The 18,794-nt window shown below is 37.7% G+C and overlaps 1 protein-coding gene across 3 annotated transcripts; it reads right to left on the reverse strand.

Annotated features, from left to right (window-relative positions):
- Positions 1-1,585: 1,585 nt before the first annotated feature.
- Positions 1,586-18,403, reverse strand: enpp5 (ectonucleotide pyrophosphatase/phosphodiesterase 5). Of its 3 annotated transcripts, XM_061746774.1 has the most exons (5): positions 18,280-18,391; positions 18,145-18,180; positions 12,604-13,512; positions 10,370-10,546; positions 1,587-5,366 (listed from the first exon to the last, which is right to left on the reverse strand). In XM_061746774.1, the coding sequence occupies exons 3-5, from the start codon at positions 13,490-13,492 to the stop codon at positions 4,948-4,950; spliced, it is 1,485 nt and encodes a 494-aa protein (XP_061602758.1). In that variant the 5' UTR covers positions 13,493-13,512; positions 18,145-18,180; positions 18,280-18,391; the 3' UTR covers positions 1,587-4,947. The 3 variants fall into 3 exon arrangements, with proteins under 3 accessions (XP_061602759.1, XP_061602758.1, XP_061602757.1); XM_061746775.1 differs by lacking the exons at positions 18,145-18,180; positions 18,280-18,391 and adding an exon at positions 17,910-18,074 and having other exon boundaries at positions 1,586-5,366; XM_061746773.1 differs by having other exon boundaries at positions 18,145-18,403.
- Between the last annotated feature and the right edge of the window lie 391 nt (positions 18,404-18,794).

Genomic DNA, 18,794 nt, shown 5'->3' on the forward strand with positions numbered 1-18,794 from the left:
TATTTCTGTCGGGAGCTGCCATAGAAGACTTTCATTGAGATCCCAGCCATCTTGTTTTTTCCCAAATGAGTGTAATTTCATTATGAGACCACTAGATGGCGCAGGCGGGGGTCCCGGATGAGGACAATGGGTCAATGTTTGTACAAATGAAGTATCATGGCGCAGAATAGCAGAAATGTAATGTCCTCATATGAGAATGCAGGGTCTCAGGAGGTTTGGTATGGCCCAGCCAGAGGCCAGATCTAAATTTGTTTTTCAATTGAATTGTACGGGTTATGGATCACGATAAATTACAAAAAGCATTTTAACAGGGCTGTGTATGCTCTTTTATATCCACTGTTCCTTTTAAGTAAGTATTATCTGTTTGCTGTGTGCTGATATAAATTAAGTTTCACTTTTAGCTTTGTTTCTGCAGAGTGTTGAAGTTATTAGGCAACCACACGAAATCAAAGGCCATAAACGATGTCGACTACTTTCCTGAGGAACCAATTAAATGTCTGTTTTGACCAAAATACCACAGGGATATGGTGTATTGTATAACTGCATTCCTTTCAACCAGTCCTCACATAGCAGCACCTTTCACCTCGCCCCTCTGGGTGTACCTTTTTCTTTTTTTTTTTCTTTTTCTTTGACCTACCAACTTCACAGGTGCAGCAAATGCAGCAAGACAGGAAACTTGGTGACCATAAAGATGGATATTTTTCATAAATCGGTTCCAGTCTGGGAGTGAGATGTCACAGTTTCCCTTAAATATTAACCACATTACTGAACCACATTTTTTAAACCAAGGAAGCCTGAAACAAAGTGACTGGGTTGTGCTATCTCGGGGGTCGGCAACCCAAAATGTTGAAAGAGCCATATTGGACCAAAAACACAAAAAACAAATATGTCTGGAGCCGCAAAAAATGAAAAGTCTTAGAATGAAGGCAAATGGCAAAAGGGGAAATGTCGAGAAAAAAGTCGAAATGTCAAGAAAAAAGTCGAAATGTCAAGAAAAGTCAGAATTTCGAGAAAAAAGTTGAAATATCGAGATTAATGTTGAAGTATAATCTCAAGAAAAAAGTCAAAATGTCGAGAAAAAAGTCAAAATGTTGAGATTAAAAAGGAAAGGAAAAAGGAAGAAAAAAAGAGATAAAAAGGAAAAAAATAAGAAAAAAAAAGGAAAAAAGAGAAAAAAAAGAAAATAAAGAGGAAAAAAAAGAAGAAAAAAGGAAAATAAAAAGGTCAAACATTTTTGAAAAAGCTCCAGGAGCCACTAGGGCGGTGCTAAAGAGCCGCATGCGGCTCTAGAGCCGCGGTTTGCTGATCCCTGTGCTATGTGAAAGTTTTAGAGGTGGTAGTCACCTCAAACACCCACTTAAATATAACATATATGTGCATACTGTACGTCTTCATTATCTAAAAGTTTTAGAGCTGTTGGCCGCTTCAAAACGGCAAATATGCGCTTTCAAACACATTTTTGTTGTTTTAATAACATTTCCCCTTTAAGTGAGCATATAAAAACAAGAACCAAAAGAAAAACTATCCACATTGAGTTTCTTATAAGTTCTTTTATTTTCAGAAGACTCTTTAATTGCACCAACATGGCAAAGATAGTTAATTTATCAGTCAAATATTAAACATCCACATTTCAAATCCAAGCAAATAAAAGGACATTTCTTCTTTTCTAACAATTTAAAATGAATAATTTTGAAATATAATCTAATATATTTAATGTATCTGTCAACAAATCAGGGGAAATTATCAGACAACACTAAAAATATTAAAATGATCAGAAAAAATTGACGGTGCGTGCGCATATAAATACTCTAAATTTATCAATTTCAGTTTTGTAAAAAGCATATATCACAGTGATGTCTGTCGTTTTTTGGGGGGGCAGAGGTTTCAATCAATGCATCGAAAAGCTAAAAGAAAATTAAACCAATTCGTTCTCATAAGGTGATGAAAAAATATCGGAGCAGTTTATTTGGATTCCGTCTTCTTTGATCAAAAATGTACTTAATTAAAAAGCTTTTAAGCCAGAGGCACCTTCCCTGTATTTTTTTTTTTTAATGTTTAAAATTGCGACTACGAGCTAGAAGTGCAAATTACAGACTACATGTCCTAAAAAGCATCTGACCTCACCCCCCTATTCTCCTCTGTTTTTTCCCGTAGTGCAAATTAGGGGATCAGTTCTTGCAAATCATGCTAAAAAAAAAGTCTTCATACCCAAACAACAACTAAACCTAAAATCCCTACATCAATATACTGACCAATAGCAATTGCACTTCACATTTCACCAACAATATGGCCATGGTTGTGACAGCCAGCGTGGAGGAGGGCAGTGCACAATCACCACAGCAGGAGAATGCCCTCGCAACACATCTGGACTCTACAGAAGACGAACCGACACAAACAAATGCACACTATAAAGAGGTGTTCTCTGTTAGGTTTTAAAGGCAAATGGTAGATGATTACTAAAGCGCAGCGTCGTGACGTGATCAGCTCATGAAATGACCAACACAGATGAAAGTAACCTCACACGCTGAGTCTTAAATGGAACATCTGCTTCCACGTAACATTCAGAAGTAACAGTGACCACGGCCAGGAAGTCTCCCCAAAACAACAGGAGGCTTTTGAATACTTTAGAATAATCACAGCATTTGTGGATCAAAAGTAACATCTTATTCAGTGCTCAGACCACAAGAAGAACGAGTGGTGGGAAAAAATGTCAACAATACTTTGGTCCTCCTTCGCTTCGTGACATACAAATCCGTTTTTGCATAGATTTGAAAATGTCGCATAAATCAAGCCGACTGCCGTCCATCGGGGTGTAAAGGTGTCGGTATGACTCGGAGGAACTGCTTGCTGGACTGTCGGGTGATGGCTTTGGTAACTTTCAGTCAGCTAGCCATGAAAGCGGAGGCGAGAGAGTAAATGGGGGTCTGAAAATCTTCACATGTTAGTTCAGCTTCCCTGTGAACGAATGAGTGCAAGGCTAAGAAAGCCATAGAGGTGAGATTGTCTGAAGGTGTGCGCTAGGGCTGGGCGATATGGACCAAAAGTCATATCTCAATATTTTCTAGCTGAATGGCGATACTCGATATATATCGATATTTTTTCTGTGACATAATTGGGGTTTCCCCCAAAGCATTATAGCATAGCATCTCTGTTAGCTTCATTTTTTTCTGAGGCAAACCCTTAAAAAAACAGTCAGTTTTAATACAAAGCCTCGTGCCAAATGTCACACAGGTTCCTTTATTAACAGAGGTCTGCACAATATCAACATGTATAAAACAAATGAAATAAAAAAAAACTGCCTGCATATATAGAATAAAAATGCTTCTTGAATAAAATAAAACAAATATCAAATATCCCACAAAATAAGCTACCGTATTTTCTGGACTATAAGCCGCACCTGTATATAAGCCGCATCCGCTCTATTTAAAAAAAAAAGATATGCAAGCCGCAGATATTTCTGTTGTTAGATTAGATATTTACTACATGTACAGAAGGATTTTGAACTGTAAATGATGTACATGTTTGTACCTAAATAGATCCTTTTAACACGGCAGAAACTTTGCTGATTAAAACGGGACAGAACCAAGAGAAAATAACCGGTATTTATTTATCTATTTATCTGTTTGAAATCTGCTTCTACCTACTTCTATCTGCTAAAGAAGAAGTAGCGTATTCTTCTTTGCATTTATTTTGTCTTAGTTTTGATTCTAATTCCGGTTAAAGCGCCCCGAGCGGTGGAAGAAAAATCCACAGAATAGCCGCACCTTTGTATAAGCTGCATGGTTGAAAACCTATGAAAAAAGTAGCGGCTTATAGTCCAGAAAATACGGTATATCAAAATCCAAACAAAAAAAAACAAAAAAAATAATAATTTAAAATCGATATAAATGATATTGTCTCGTACCATATCGCGTTTGAAAATATATCGATATATATTAAAATCTCGATATATCGCCCAGCCCTAGTGTGCACAGTTGTCTGCCTTTTAACATCTGCTGCTTCCAGCCCCCCCTGGCGATGAGCCCTTTCATTGTTTCTGCAAATCAATGTATTCAAAAGGTTCATGCCACTAATATTACCATCAGTTAACAAGTGAAAAGCTCTCTTCTGGTCACTCCCCGTTTCTAGTGCACATGTGGATAAGTCCTTAGACTTGATTTGGAATATCTTTTGCTCCAGATGTCACTCTACTTAGCACATATACGCTGTATCCAACGAATATAACGAGAAGACACCGACGGCCGTCAATACAGACATCTGAATGTATGTCATGATGATGAATAATCAAGGTATGAGGAACACGGATGTCATTTCTCCTCCAAACAGGGTGCAAACACTTTCATGGAAACTGCTCTTAACTCTTTTCGTCTGGTTGGGCATCACGGGGGGTTTTCGTGCTACATGTGGGTCTACAAGGATCCTCAAGGACTTCCCATCAGAGTTCCAAGGGCATCACAGGTTTTTTTTGGAACTGGCCTTAAACAACATCCACGAAGACTTCTAGGAAACGAGTTCACTTCGAGCACACCGACACCTCGACCTCAGTCAAGTCTTAGCTTTGGCCACCACAAAACACACACTTGTCAGAATCCACTGTTAAACTTCCACTCTTAGCATTTAATCTATTTAGTACATGACGATGAAAATGTTGAGATCTTAAGTAAAATTCACAATCAAAGCCACAAAAAACCCCCCGAAAAACATGTAAAGGCTCACTATTTTGATTAAGCTTGCACCAGAAGTAAATACAGTTAACATTTCTCTTGTGATTAATCTATCGCTACCAGTGATTAGGCTAAAATTAGATTCCCTTGATCTCCGATCGATGTAAAGAGCAGCACAATCACATTTAGTGGTGTAAGGGGAAATGTTTCGTAGATACTTCTGGGCAGAAGAGAGTACCTTAAGGAAAAATACCTCTTCTTCTTTCCTCCTCTGCTTCTGCAGCTACAGGTGCAAGTCCTCTTGCAGTAAGGGCTGGGACATCTCCCAGCTTCTGCGTTTTAGAGCGGGCTGCTGTTTGAGAGTCACTAGAATGATGTAGACCACCAGGAAGCCCAGCACCATCACCACGCCGATGAAGGAACCCACCACCGGGGCGTAGGAGTAGCCCGGGACCTCGGGGGGGATGGGTGGGGGCAGCTGAGTGGGCGCGGGGGCGGTCGGCACTGAGGAGAGGAGATCCTGAACCCTCACCAGGGAACCGTTGTTGGGTAGAGGCGCGATGGACAGGATGTGGCACATGAGGGGGTAGAGGTCGACAGAGTGCATGGACGTTTTGACGTAATTCTGCTGAAAGGCGGGCCCCCGGGCCACGAACACGGGCTGCATGCTGCGTAAGGTGTTGTCGTAGCCGTGGTTTCCCACTGAAGAGAGAGAGAAAAAAAAGAGAAAAAGAAATATATTCACATGAGTAGGTGTGATATTTGTTGTAAATTAATTATTGCTAAGAATCACATTAATGAAAAAGCAAAGATTTTAATGAGGGAAAATACCAACTAAGTAAAACCTTAAAGATGAACTAGTGACCAGTGCATGAGGGAAAATGATCCACTCCTCACTAGGAATGGGAGATATTTTACCGTTCAGGATAAACCGTCAAAAAAATTCCCCACGGTAAGAATTTGTCATCTCACGGTAAAAACGATAAATTCCCGTTGATGACGTTTTTTTTGTAAAGTTGATTTATGGAAGGAAGGAAGCAAGGAAGCAAGGAAGGAAGGAAGGAAGGAAGGAAGGAAGGAAGGAAGGAAGGAAGGAAGGAAGGAAGGAAGGAAGGAAGGAAGGAAGGAAGGAAGGAAGGAATGAGCCAGAAAGAAAGAAAGAAAGAAAGAAAGAAAGAAAGAAAGAAAGAAAGAAAGAAAGAAAGAAAGAAAGAAATGAGCCCGAAAGAAAGAAAGAAAGAAAGAAAGAAAGAAAGAAAGAAAGAAAGAAAGAAAGAAAGAAAGAAAGAAAGAAAGAAATGAGCCCGAAAGAAAGAAAGAAAGAAAGAAAGAAAGAAAGAAAGAAAGAAAGAAAGAAAGAAAGAAAGAAAGAAAGAAAGAAATGAGCCCAAAAGAAAGAAAGAAAGAAAGAAAGAAAGAAAGAAAGAAAGAAAGAAAGAAATGAGCCCAAAAGAAAGAAATGAGCCCGAAAGAAAGAAAGAAAGAAAGAAAGAAAGAAAGAAAGAAAGAAAGAAAGAAAGAAAGAAAGAAAGAAAGAAAGAAAGAAAGAAAGAAAGAAAGAAAGAAAGAAAGAAAGAAAGAAAGAAAGAAGGATAAATTCCCGTTGATGACGTTTTTGTGTAACAAACATGGTGGATCTGAGAGTGAGATAGATTTATAGTTAAAAAGGTGGAGTTGAATTGGTATTTTTTTTATCGTCATTTTAATCGTTATCAGGATAAATGCCAGAAATGACCGTGATATATTTTTTAGTCCATACCGCCCATCCCTACAACTCACAGTTTAACAACAATGAATCTAGCATTGTCATCTCAATATATATGTAAAGGCCATGTGAGGAGAGAAAAGAATAAGTAAGTTCAGGCACCCAGCTGATGTTATTTTTATCAGGCACATAAAACGCTTGGTGAACTGAAGGAAGCCTGAACCATATAATAACCCCACCCCCACTGATGCTACTTCCTCCTCCCTGATGATCCATCCCTCTGTAACAGGGAGAGTCTGGACTCCATCCCCCGTTCCAGCATCTAATCTTTATGCTCCCAAGCAAAGTGACAAGGTGTTCATACTTGAGATGACACGGCTGTTTCGTCCCACGAGCCCTTCAGGCTGTGAGAGTAGAAACCCACGTTCACTACTAAACACCACTTTGAGTTCTCGTGTTGATTTTCTTCCATTTGATTTCAAAGATTGACGTAGGGCTGGGCGATATATCGAGATTTTAATATATATTGATATATTTTCAAACGCGATATGGTACGAGACAATATCGTTTATATCGATTTAATTTTTTTTTTTTTTTTAATGATTTTGATATAGCTTATTTTGTGACAAATTGACTTGAATGTTTTATTTGAGATTTGCACAAATGTTTTGTCATTTGCACAACTGTCAACCTCAGTGGAAAAGTCTGCCTGTTACTGTCTACATTGTATTAATTGCACAGTGTATTTTAATTTAACTGTTATGCAGGAAAGGGATATTTGTTTTATTTTATTCAAGAAACATTTTTATTCTATATATGCAGGCAGTTTATTTTTATTTTATTTTATTTGTTTTATACATTTTGATATTGTGCAGACCTCTGTTAATAAAGGAACCTGTGTGACATTTGGCACGAGGCTTTGTATTAAAACTGACTGTTTTTTTAAGGGTTTGCCTCAGAAAAAAATGAAGCTAACAGAGATGCTATGCTATAATGCTTTGGGGGAAACCCCAATTATGGCACAGAAAAATATCGATATATATCGAGTATCGCCATTCAGCTAGAAAATATCGAGATATTTGTACTTCAGTCAGAATACATTTCATTCTCAAAGGTGATTGTTCACCATTATCCCTCCAGGTTTTAAAAAGGTGTGACGTGGTTGTTCATCCAATTTTAGTAGCCCAGTCTCTGTGGTTGCTTTGTGTGGTTAGTCCACACCAAAATTGTGACTTTTCAATCGTGAAAGGAGAAGCTACTGCATCAGTTAAGACAAATATCTTGTTCCTCACTATTAGTGCCTTTCCAAAAGGAAAGATCTTGCACATAGTTGTTTTTTGTTAACGTTTTGCGATGTGCCAGACCTTTAATGCCGATCTTCTGTCAGGAATTGCTGCTGCGTCTTTTCTTTTCCGCCCGGCGAGTGAAATGCATATCAGTCCAGTTGAGATCAGATGAGTAACTAAGCAACTGCCGTCTGATCAAGTTCTTGACTTTGGAAAAGTCCTGGCTGGCTGCACGCGCAGGAATTCATCCAGCGGCTTCTGGTTTCCGCCATTTCATCAATAAACACGATGTCGTGACTGATGTCAGGGGAAGCAGAGTTTTCCCGTGTCATCACAGTGCCTTGCAAGTGTTTTTGCGGTTGGTGCTTGGAATATTTTCTTTGATCCTGTCATTCAAGAATAAGTTGATCCAAGTTGATCTACGTTTAATCTGTCCAAGGAAAGCTTTAGCACAACCGCTCTGATTTATTTATATTTTCTTTACATGCTTTTATTCTCTTTTGGAACTAATTAATCAGCCACCTCTATTTTTCCCGCTGTATGTCTGTCTGGTGAATTTGTTTTGCTTTCGCCGCCTGAGGATGACCGCTTTCCCTTGTGCTGAGAGCTTCTTTCAGCACGTGTCGTTGCTTCACAGCAACGGCTTCCAGATGCAAATGCCACAACGGCAGACCTTTCAGCTGCTCGGCTGATGGATGATGAAGGAATATTTCACTTCTATACATAAAAAACGGCTTTGGACCAAATTGTCTGGTGACATTTGAGCCAAAGAAAAAGGTTTTACATATCAAAGAGACGTAGTTTCTGAACTGTCCACCAATTTGGACATGAATAACCTCAAATCAGTTTAGTCTTTAGGAGCTAAAATAACAATAACAAAAACTGTCAGTGTCCAAATAATTATATCCTAATTGTGTTCATCTAGTAAAGTCACATAAATCATAAAGAGAAGACAAAATAATAGTTATAAGAGCAATATCACCTATAATGTAATTCTTAAAACACTGGATGACTGAGAGTTGTTTTCATCATGAGTCTATTTTTGTCTAAAACACCTATTAATAACCACTAGGGATGGGCGGTATGGACTAAAACATTTATCACAATCATTTCTGGCATTTATCCCGATAACGATAAAAATGACGATAGAAAAATATCAATTCAACTCCACCTTTTTAACTATAAATCTATCACCACATTCAGTCTTTGGAGCCAAAACACTGCTCTAAAAGATACTAAATACTACTAAACTACACCAATGGGAATTTATTCTTTTTTCTTTCTTTCTTTCTTTCTTTCTTTCTTTCTTTCTTTCTTTCTTTCTTTCTTTCTTTCTTTCTTTCTTTCTTTCAGGCTAATTTCTTTCTTTCTTTCTTTCAGGGTCATTTCTTTCTTTCTTTCTTTATTTCTTTCTTTCTTTCTTTCTTTCTTTCTTTCTTTCATTCAGGCTCATTTCTTTCTTTCTTTCTTTCTTTCTTTCTTTCTTTCTTTCTTTCATGCTCATATCTTTCTTTCTTTCTTTCTTTCTTTCATTCAGGCTCATTTCTTTCTTTTTTTCTTTATTTCTTTCTTTCAGGCTCGTTTCTTTCTTTTTTCTTTCTTTTTTTCATGCTCATATCTTTCTTTCTTTCTTTCTTTCAGGCTCATATCTTTATTTCTTTATTATTTCTTTCTTTCTTTCTTTCTTTCTTTCTTTCAGGCTAATTTCTTTCTTTCTTTCTTTCTTTCTTTCATGCTCATATCTTTATTTCTTTCTTTCTTTCTTTCTTTCTTTCTTTCATGCTCATATCTTTATTTCTTTCTTTCTTTCTTTCTTTCTTTCTTTCTTTCTTTCTTTCTTTCTTTCAGGGTCATTTCTTTCTTTCTTTCTTTCTTTCTTTCTTTCTTTCTGGCTCATTTCTTTCTTTCTTTCTTTCTTTCTTTCTTTGTTTGTTTCTTTCTTTCTTTCAGGCTCATTTCTTTCTTTCTTTCTTTCTTTATTTCTTTCTTTCTTTCTTTCTTTCATTTCTTTCTTTCTTTCTGGCTCATTTATTTCCTTCCTTCAACGGGAATTTATCATTTTTATCGTGAGATGACAAATTCTTACCGTGGGGAATTTTTCTGACGGTAAATCATAAACGGTAAAATATCACCCATTCCTGCACTGACAGTTGTTTTCATCCTAAGTCTATTTTTGTCTCAAACACCTATTAATAACCACTAAAGCATCAGACTGCATCCATCCAGCTCAGCGTGCTGACGTGACGTTATTTTCAGCAGGTTGTCCTTCCAGCTGACTCAACCCCATCCTTTCACCCATGAACGCGCCTTCAACCAGAGACCAGGAATTAAGCAGTCAAATTATCCGGCATGCACCGACTCCGCTCCAGCGGTCTGAAGCTTCCAGTCTCAAAAACGAGGTCACTGACTTTCATGGAATTATGGAGAAAAAAGAGAATTCCATCTCGAGGCTGTGTGATCAAAGTCGCAGAGGCAACACACACACACACACACACACACACACACACACACACACACACACACATCCTTGCCGGTCCTGTGAGATCACTAATGTGGCTGTCTTCTTTTAATTATGCTTTGTCTAACACGGGCACGCGCTGGTTCAGGGACTCAAATAAATCTCCTGTGAAGCTATTATTAGAGCAGACAAAAGACGAGGCTTAAACCAGATGATAAAGCCTGCTTCATTATGGCTGGTTTGGAGAAAAACCTACGCATGAAGTGTCCGGTCCTGTTCTGCATGATGGTCCAGCCCTCCTTGGCCTCCAGCAGGATGGGCATGATCCTGACGTTGTGCTGGTAGTGCAGGTGCTCGGGGACGTTGTCCTTCTTGTACGCCACCATGTTCGGGTTTGCGTCCACGAGCAAACTGTACACCTCATTGAGTTTCCCTACAAAGATGGATAACAAGAAGGGGTCAAAGTTATACATCTAAAGAATACTGCAAATACATTTCTTCGGGGGGAAGCTACATTACTAGGGCTGGGGATCGATTCAAATGTCAAGAATCGATTCGATTCCAATTTTTAAGATTCAGAATCGATTATCAAGACTTGATTCGATCCGATTCGTTTCGATTCCGATATTGATTTGGGTTAGTGTTATTAAAACTGTTTTTTGAGCTGTTGCATGAATTATATGACTGTAGTTCTGCAAGATATTACTACTAGTATTATATTGAGATTAAACAGCAAGTATTGCAGCTAATGATGCTGTAAGGACCAATCAGCTCCCAGAATGCTGATAGAACTGCTTTCAGAAACATCATGTGGGTCAGAATTACCAAACAGATCCAGGGAGGAAACAGAGACGGATGAAATCGCTTTTATTTTTTCCCACATTCCGTTTTTTTTTGTTCCATTTTCGGTCTATTTTGGTTTTTCATTTTTGAGATTTTGGTTTTTAGCATTTTTTGCAAATGTAACCCCAAGACAGTATATAAAGTAATGAAATATAGACAATTTATGCAATTATAACCTAACACTTTAATGTTTTCCTACCTTTAAACATATTTAAAGGCAAAAACATGGCACCAGTTATTCTAGTGTACAACAAAACATTCCTTTTTTGGAGATAAACAAAAAAATAACCAAAAGTTATAATGTAATGATGAAAAAAAATAATACGTAAATAAATAAAAGAAAAAAAATAAATAAATCCCCCCCCCAAAAATTTTTTTTTTTTAAATCGATCTTTAGACATATGAATCAATTTTTAGGAATTAATATGAGAATCGATTTAGAATTGGGAAATTGATTTTTTCAACACAGGCCTATACATTACTAGAGAATTAAAGAAAACCAAACTATTCAAATATGCAACTATTAATCTCCATTGTGAGCACATTAAAGGACCAAGTCAGTGTATTGATATGAACCAGGAATGGGCGATATTTTACCGTTCATGATATACCGTCAAAAAAAGGAAGGAAGGAAGGAAGGAAGGAAGGAAGGAAGGAAGGAAGGAAGGAAGGAAGGAAGGAAGGAAGAAAGAAAGAAAGAAAGAAAGAAAGAAAGAAAGAAAGAAAGAAAGAAAGAAAGAAAGAAAGAAAGAAAGAAAGAAAGAAAGAAAGAAAGAAAGAAAGAAAGAAAGAAAGAAAGAAAGAAAAATTCCCGTTGATGACGTTTGTGTAAAGCCGGATATGGTTCTGCGTTAAATCCACGCACAACGTACGTGAAGGAAGGAAGGAAGGAAGGAAGGAAGGAAGGAAGGAAGGAAGGAAGGAAGGAAGGAAGGAAGGAAGGAAGGAAGGAAGGAAGGAAGGAAGGAAGAAAGGAAGGAAGGAAGGAAATGAGCCAGAAAGAAAGAAAGAAATAAAGAAAGAAAGAAAGAAAGAAAGAAAGAAAGAAAGAAAGAAAGAAAGAAAGAAAGAAAGAAAGAAAGAAAGAAAGAAAGAAAGAAAGAAAGAAAGAAAGAAAGAAAGAAAGAAAGAAATGAGCCAGAAAGAAAGAAAGAAAGAAAGAAAGAAAGAAAGAAATGAGCCAGAAAGAAAGAAAGAAAGAAAGAAAGAAAGAAAGAAAGAAAGAAAGAAAGAAAGAAAGAAAGAAAGAAAGAAAGAAAGAAAGAAAGAAAGAAAGAAAGAAAGAAAGAAAGAAAGAAAGAAAGAAAGAAAGAAAGAAATGAGCCAGAAAGAAAGAAAGAAAAAAGGATAAATTAAACGTTTATAAAAGGATAATTGACGTGTTTGTGTAACAAACATGGCGGATCTGAGAGTGAGATAGATTTATAGTTGAAAAGGTGGAGTTGAATTGGTATTTTTTTTATCGTCATTTTTATCGTTATCGGGATAAATGCCAAAAATTATCATGATACATTTTTTAGTCCAAACCGCCCATGCCTAATATGAACCTTATTTAGCTTAGATTTGATTAACAGATTAGAAATCTCACAGCAGCTACTGGGTGTTACTGAGCAATGTCGTTCTCCCTAAAAACATCTTTGTTGTTACCTTCTTTGGGTAGGATTCCCACCACTGGACTCTTGTCCACCCAGGTGTACAGGTCTCTGTCCACGTATTCATCTAGCTCTATGATCTTCTCGTGGGAAAGCTGTGCCATCCCGTGGTCACTGGTAACTACAAGGTTCAGTTTCTCATAAAGCCCAGACTTTTTTAGCTCATTGATGAGGAAGCCCAGCTTCTCGTCAATCCCAGCGATGACCGCATCCATCAGAGGGCTCTGAGGTCCCAGGTTGTGGCCGCTCTCATCCGGCTCCTCCCAGTAAAGAACCCCAAAATCCACGGCTTTGTCATCGGGTGCAGAGAACCATTCGATAATCCTCTGCACTCTGGCCTCAAAGGAGACCGAGGCGTTGTATAGGAGGTACTGGGTAGGAAAGGTGTCGTGGATCTTCACGTCAGAGCCCGGCCACATGGCAGCCCCGCTACGTCCCCCGGCCTTCTGAACGGTTACCCACAGGGGCACGGCCTCCTCCCACCACCGTGAATCGTAGATGCTATCTGTCTCCATGGAGAAGGACAGATTTAGAGCGGGGTCGTACATCTCGTTGGCCACGATGCCGTGCGTCTCGGCGTACAGCCCCGTCACCAAGCTGTAATGGTTGGGAAAGGTTTTGGTGATGTAAGCGTTCTCCACATACTCCACCTTCACCCCCTCGTCCATGACGCTGCGGAAGTTGGGAGTGGGGACGCGGTCGATGTAGTCCCAGCGGAAGCCGTCGAAGGACACCAGCAGCAGCTTGGGTCGGTCTTTGTCGCCGTGCTCCCGATGCTCGTGCTGGTTGGGGGTTTGCAGGGAGGCCGGCGGCAGGAGCAGCAGCAAGGCCCACAGGCAGAAGAGAGGACTGCAGCCTCCCCGGAGTAAGCAGCGCTGCATCATGCAATGTGTAACGACACAACCTACAAAACACATACACAAACCAGCTCAAGCTTCACCCTCTTATTTCTAAATGCATAAACTCAAAACTGCAATGATTCTCACATAATTTATCACGTTCTGAAATTAAGATGATTTACTGTGTTTTATAAAATATAGGGGTGGGCAAAAATATTGATACGGCAATATATTGCGATTAGGGCTGTTCGATTTTGCCCAAAAATAAAATCTCGATTTTTTTCTCTCAAAATCCGATTTTCGATTACGATTACGATTATTTTGTGAATTGACAAAAGGCAAAGAAATGATTTCAAATATGCTGTTTTTTTATTGAACATTTGCCCCATTGGGCTTTAAGTGCAAACTTTGCTCTTATTAAACCAAAAATGAATGAATAAAGTGCAAAACTCTGTAAAATAAGTTGAAAAAAAGTTTTAAAAAATATAATAAAATATAAAGTTTTATCTCTGAAAAAAAAAAAATCAGCAAATCAGCACTTGCAAACATACAGTAAGTTATATTTCCAATTAAATAAAACAAGACATTTTCTAATTAAACTAAACTGGGTCTTTGCATGCTAAATAATAATGCAACCCATGAAGGAGGTAGAGGTGTGTAATGTCAGTCATTACATTTGCTATTCACATTTGCAAGTTTTTTGCAAGGAACATGAGCCGGTCTACCGCATCTGGCTTGAGGGATGCCCGGTGGCATGTTACAACGCCCCCTCCTACACTAAAGAGCCTCTCCGATGGGGCACTTGTCGCAGGTATTGAGAGGTATTTCCATCAATCATTAATATGGTATCAATCATTAATATGTGTGCAGACAAAAAAAATAAAAATAAAAAAAGTGAAAAATCGATTTTACGACTTTCACGTTTTAACATCGTTCTAATTACATAATCGCAATTACGATTTAAAATCGATTAATCGAACAGCCCTAATTGCGATACATAGTCTCCCGATACGATATCGATATTCAATGTATGTATCGCGATATATTGCCGTATCAATATTTTTGCCCACCCCTAGCTGTACTGTATTTTTGTGATTTCAATTTCTGTGTGGGTGAGACACTGCATTTTATTTTGAGTATTTTGTATCTAAGAATAATGCACACACTGCACTTTTCATTGTGTTTCAGTGTTTCTTTCATGCAAATATGTTGCATATTAAAATGGAAAGTTTGAATTACATTGTTTTGACTCAGTCTGTCCAATGACTTATCACTATCATCTGATGTACATATATACAACTTGGATTTTAAGATGTGTAATGCATTTTTAAATTTCTCGGTGAACCATGTAGAATATCGCGATATATATCGGGATATATCGCATAATCGGGACATCGCAATATTGTATCGTATCGTGGCTCAAGTATCGTGATGCGTATCGTATCGTGAGGTCCTTCCCAATACCCACCCCTAAAAATATATACTCCAGTCTAATTTAGAGTAAAAAAAAAAACAAACAGAAAACAATCATGGAACAGGGGTAATAAGAATGTGTTTCAATGCTAGAATAAAATGTCTTGCGTAACTTTGCACTAGGGCTGTGCGATTAATCGATTTTAAATCTAAATCGGATTTATTAATAAAGACGATCGATTTTCCTTTTTTGCAGCTGGCTGCATTACAGACAGAGCTCGTCTAGTCATCCTTGTTTGGTCAAGAAAATTGTAAATGTTGTCACTTTACTAAACTCAAGGAGTATTTACAGTATCTTTCAATTTCACTTCATTCCCAATAGGGAAATTTGTTTGCTATTTTTCTTTAAAAATAAAGATAAAATATTTGAAACAATTTATTCCATTGTCTTTTGTAGTTTTATCAAAAAAATCAAAATCGAAAATCTGGTTTTCAGAGAAAAAAATCGGGATTTTATTTTGCGAAACTAAACCAGGACCATCTGTAAGTGAGTATGTAACGAGAACCACAGAAATGTCCGCACGACTACACGTAGTCAAGCAATTTAAGAATGATATTTCTAAACTAAAATGTTTAAAAATGTCCATCCTCTACTACACATACTATTCTGGATTCTGGAGGAGTCTCTGTATGCTTGGGGAAGGCCAAAAACAGATATCGAATGAAATTTGACACGTCAGAATCCACTGCATTGAAAGAAGACCTGATTCGTTATTTTAAATCATTTCAGAGGCTGAGGAAAGGTTTTCAAGACCACTGTCAAGGTCAAGGTCAAATTTGTTTATACAGCCCATTGAAAAAAGAATATAAAAAATACTTTGACCAAAGTACTTTACAGTCAAAGATCATAAACTAAACGTGTATTAATAATACAGTAGTAGAAGTTCATCACTAATTAAAACTGCTGGGTTCTTCGGGCATTAGGGTGAATGGATGTGGTCTGTCACATGAAAATACAGGATTCAAAAGCTCTCCTCTTAAACTCCACAGCTCAACACACAGTTCAAATACCAGGATCTGTGATGATATAGCATTACAACACAACACGGCATACTTGAATATCTATAAAGGTACTATTAAAACATAATAGCATACAGATTTTTAAAGACGTTTCCATCCACATAGGACTGGGCGATATATAGAGATTTTAATATATATCGATATATTTTCAAACGGTACGAGACAATATCGTTTATATCGATTATTACATTTTCTTTTTTTTATGATTTTGATATAGCTTATTTTGTGACAAATTGACTTGAATGTTTTATTTGAGATTTGCACAAATGTTTTGTTATTTGCACAACTGTCAACCTCAGTGGAAAAGTCTGCCTGTTACTGTCTACATTGTATTAATTGCACAGTGTATTTTAATTTAGTTGTTATGCAGGAAAGGGATATTTGTTTTATTTTATTCAAGAAGCATTTTTATTCTATATATGCAGGCAGTTTATTTTTATTTCATTTGTTTTATACATTTTGATATTGTGCAGACCTCTGTTAATAAAGGAACCTGTGTGACATTTGGCACGAGGCTTTGTATTAAAACTGACTGTTTTTTTAAGGGTTTGCCTCAGAAAAAAATGAAGCTAACAGAGATGCTATGCTATAATGCTTTGGGGGAAACCCCAATTATGGCACAGAAAAAATATCGATATATTTCGAGTATCACCATTCAGCTAGAAAATATCAAGATATGACTTTTGGTCCAGGGGAGTCCAGGACTCTTAGGTAGCTCAAATCAAACAAAAATTCAAATGAAATGATACAACACTGGGGTGAACAGACCCTGCTCACAGCTCCTCTCAAGGTTTCTGTTTATATACAGTTTATTCTCTTGGGAAAAGAAAAAAAATATTGGCAGCTGGCAGCGTAGCTCATTAACAAACTCTCCAAACCCCTGGAGGACGCAGCACAGACTTCCCCAGACACTGCTCACATCAAATATAAATACTAACAAGATGCAACTGTATATGTGTGGGAAAGAACCATCTGAATTAGTCTTTATGCATCCTAATCATCATCCCACCAAAGCCCCTCTTCTTCTGACTTTCAGTCAACCAAGTGAACCTCTTTTTGACTTCATGTTTTTCTCCCACTAGGGGAGTTTTTACCTACCATTGTTTATTTTTATGTAATAATTGCTCGGGGGTTCATGTTCTGGGTCTCCGGAAAGCGCCTAGAGACAACTTCTGTCGTAATAGATGCTATATAAATAAAATTGAATTGAAATTGAATTGAATTGGAAGATCTCAGTCACTACCAACAATGTGTTGGTAGTGACTGAGATCTTCCAGGATTTATTCAGTCCTTTAAATCTGTAGATTTGACCACTTTCAAAAGACAATCTTAACAAATCTTAACTGTTAACATGTCCATGATCCTGACCATGAAATAACATGTTAATACATTTGCTCAAACCAAATGTTGCACATTCCCAGGTAAAAAAAAGAGAAAAGGGTCACATTTTGTAACCATATGACCATCAATTTGAAAGGACATATCCAATAATTATACCAAGGTTCAAAATCAAACCTGTATTAGCTGATTTCCTCTTATGCTCTACCTATAGATGATAATTACTGTGAAGGAATTTGGGGTTTAACCTATTAGAAATAAGATTGAAATATTCAAGTTAATCAATATTGACTAATTAATCTGTTGATTAACTGTTTATTATATAGTCAAAATGTGGTTTTCAGTTCAACATTATGTATAAAACAAATCGTCTGGTTTCTGAACTGAGGGTCAAACAAGACGAGAAATTCAATATGGCACTTTGAATCTACTAAGAAGAAATTTTGGGAATGGCAGCTTGTTTGAAGTGGATATGACAACAAATCCTAAATTATACTTTTAGATTATTTACAGTGTTTTTAGCATTTATTTATCCTAGATCTGACCTTAGCAGCAGCAGTTTGGTACAGAAATGAACACACAATTTCTGAATTCCGTTCAGCAATGATGGAACTGAATGCGTCATACATACTGATGTTAACCAGCTGCAATGGATCTGAAACCAAATACACTCCAATATAATAGAAGTGATCCGTCCTAATGTAGGAGAAAAATGAAGACTGGGTTGTTTTAGCCTTTGTGCTGCAGAGCTGAGGGGCCTGCAACAACAGCGAGTCCGATACGCACAAGTTCAGCAGCTCGATCTCACTAAAAGACGGAGAAAATGCGCAAATGCAAAAGGCAAGAGCCGCTGTCAACGCGCTTACCTCGTTATCAGACGCGACGCTGTCGCGATCCCTGCGCTGCAAGGCGAGATAAACAGTCGGGCAGTTAGTTGGGCTCCGGAGGAAGTCCCGCCTATCAACCTGCTGTTTTTTACGCCTTTATGTCACTTTATTTACCGGCATCAAAAAAGCCAGCTGGGTCATATGCAGACAGGGGGTCTGCCTGGGTTTTCCAGCTGTTCTGGCTGCAGGTGCATGATGTTTCACTTCATGAGGAGCCGCACGACCAGGATACAGTGCTCGGTTTGCAATGATGTAATGTGGGAGGAGGGAGATAGACACGAGAGGGGGGGGCTGGACCAGCATCATAATGATAATATCAGACATCTTGATGTCAGTTTATGCATATTTTCCCCTTAAGAAATAAAATACGATTGAAGAATAACATTATATTTGTTTTCCAAAAGGAAATCCAAATTGAAATTAAAAAACGTCACCCTGGTGGGCGTGGCATTAGGAGAATAAGTTTACGTCAAATAATAAATACTTATTTCAAGTGAAAATCTACTTGAAACAGGTGAAAATTGTTTTTTTCTCCAGTGATGAGTCTTGTTTTAAGTGTAATGAGATTTCTTTACTAAAATGAGACATTCTAACTAGAAATAAGACAAATATTCTTGTTAAGATTTTGA

Source organism: Cololabis saira, chromosome 18 (assembly GCF_033807715.1).
Source record: "Cololabis saira isolate AMF1-May2022 chromosome 18, fColSai1.1, whole genome shotgun sequence".
In the NCBI taxonomy this organism is placed as follows: Eukaryota; Metazoa; Chordata; class Actinopteri; order Beloniformes; family Belonidae; genus Cololabis; species Cololabis saira.

Excerpts from the sequence above, each read along its gene's own strand:
- enpp5 (XM_061746775.1), bottom strand. The coding sequence starts at position 13,492 with ATGATGCAGCGCTGCTTACTCCGGGGAGGCTGCAGTCCTCTCTTCTGC. Across the intron at positions 10,547-12,603 it reads GGGAATCCTACCCAAAGAAG|GGAAACTCAATGAGGTGTAC; the intron begins GTAACAACAAAG and ends CCATCTTTGTAG. Across the intron at positions 5,367-10,369 it reads CAGGACCGGACACTTCATGC|TGGGAAACCACGGCTACGAC; the intron begins GTAGGTTTTTCT and ends CTCTCTCTTCAG.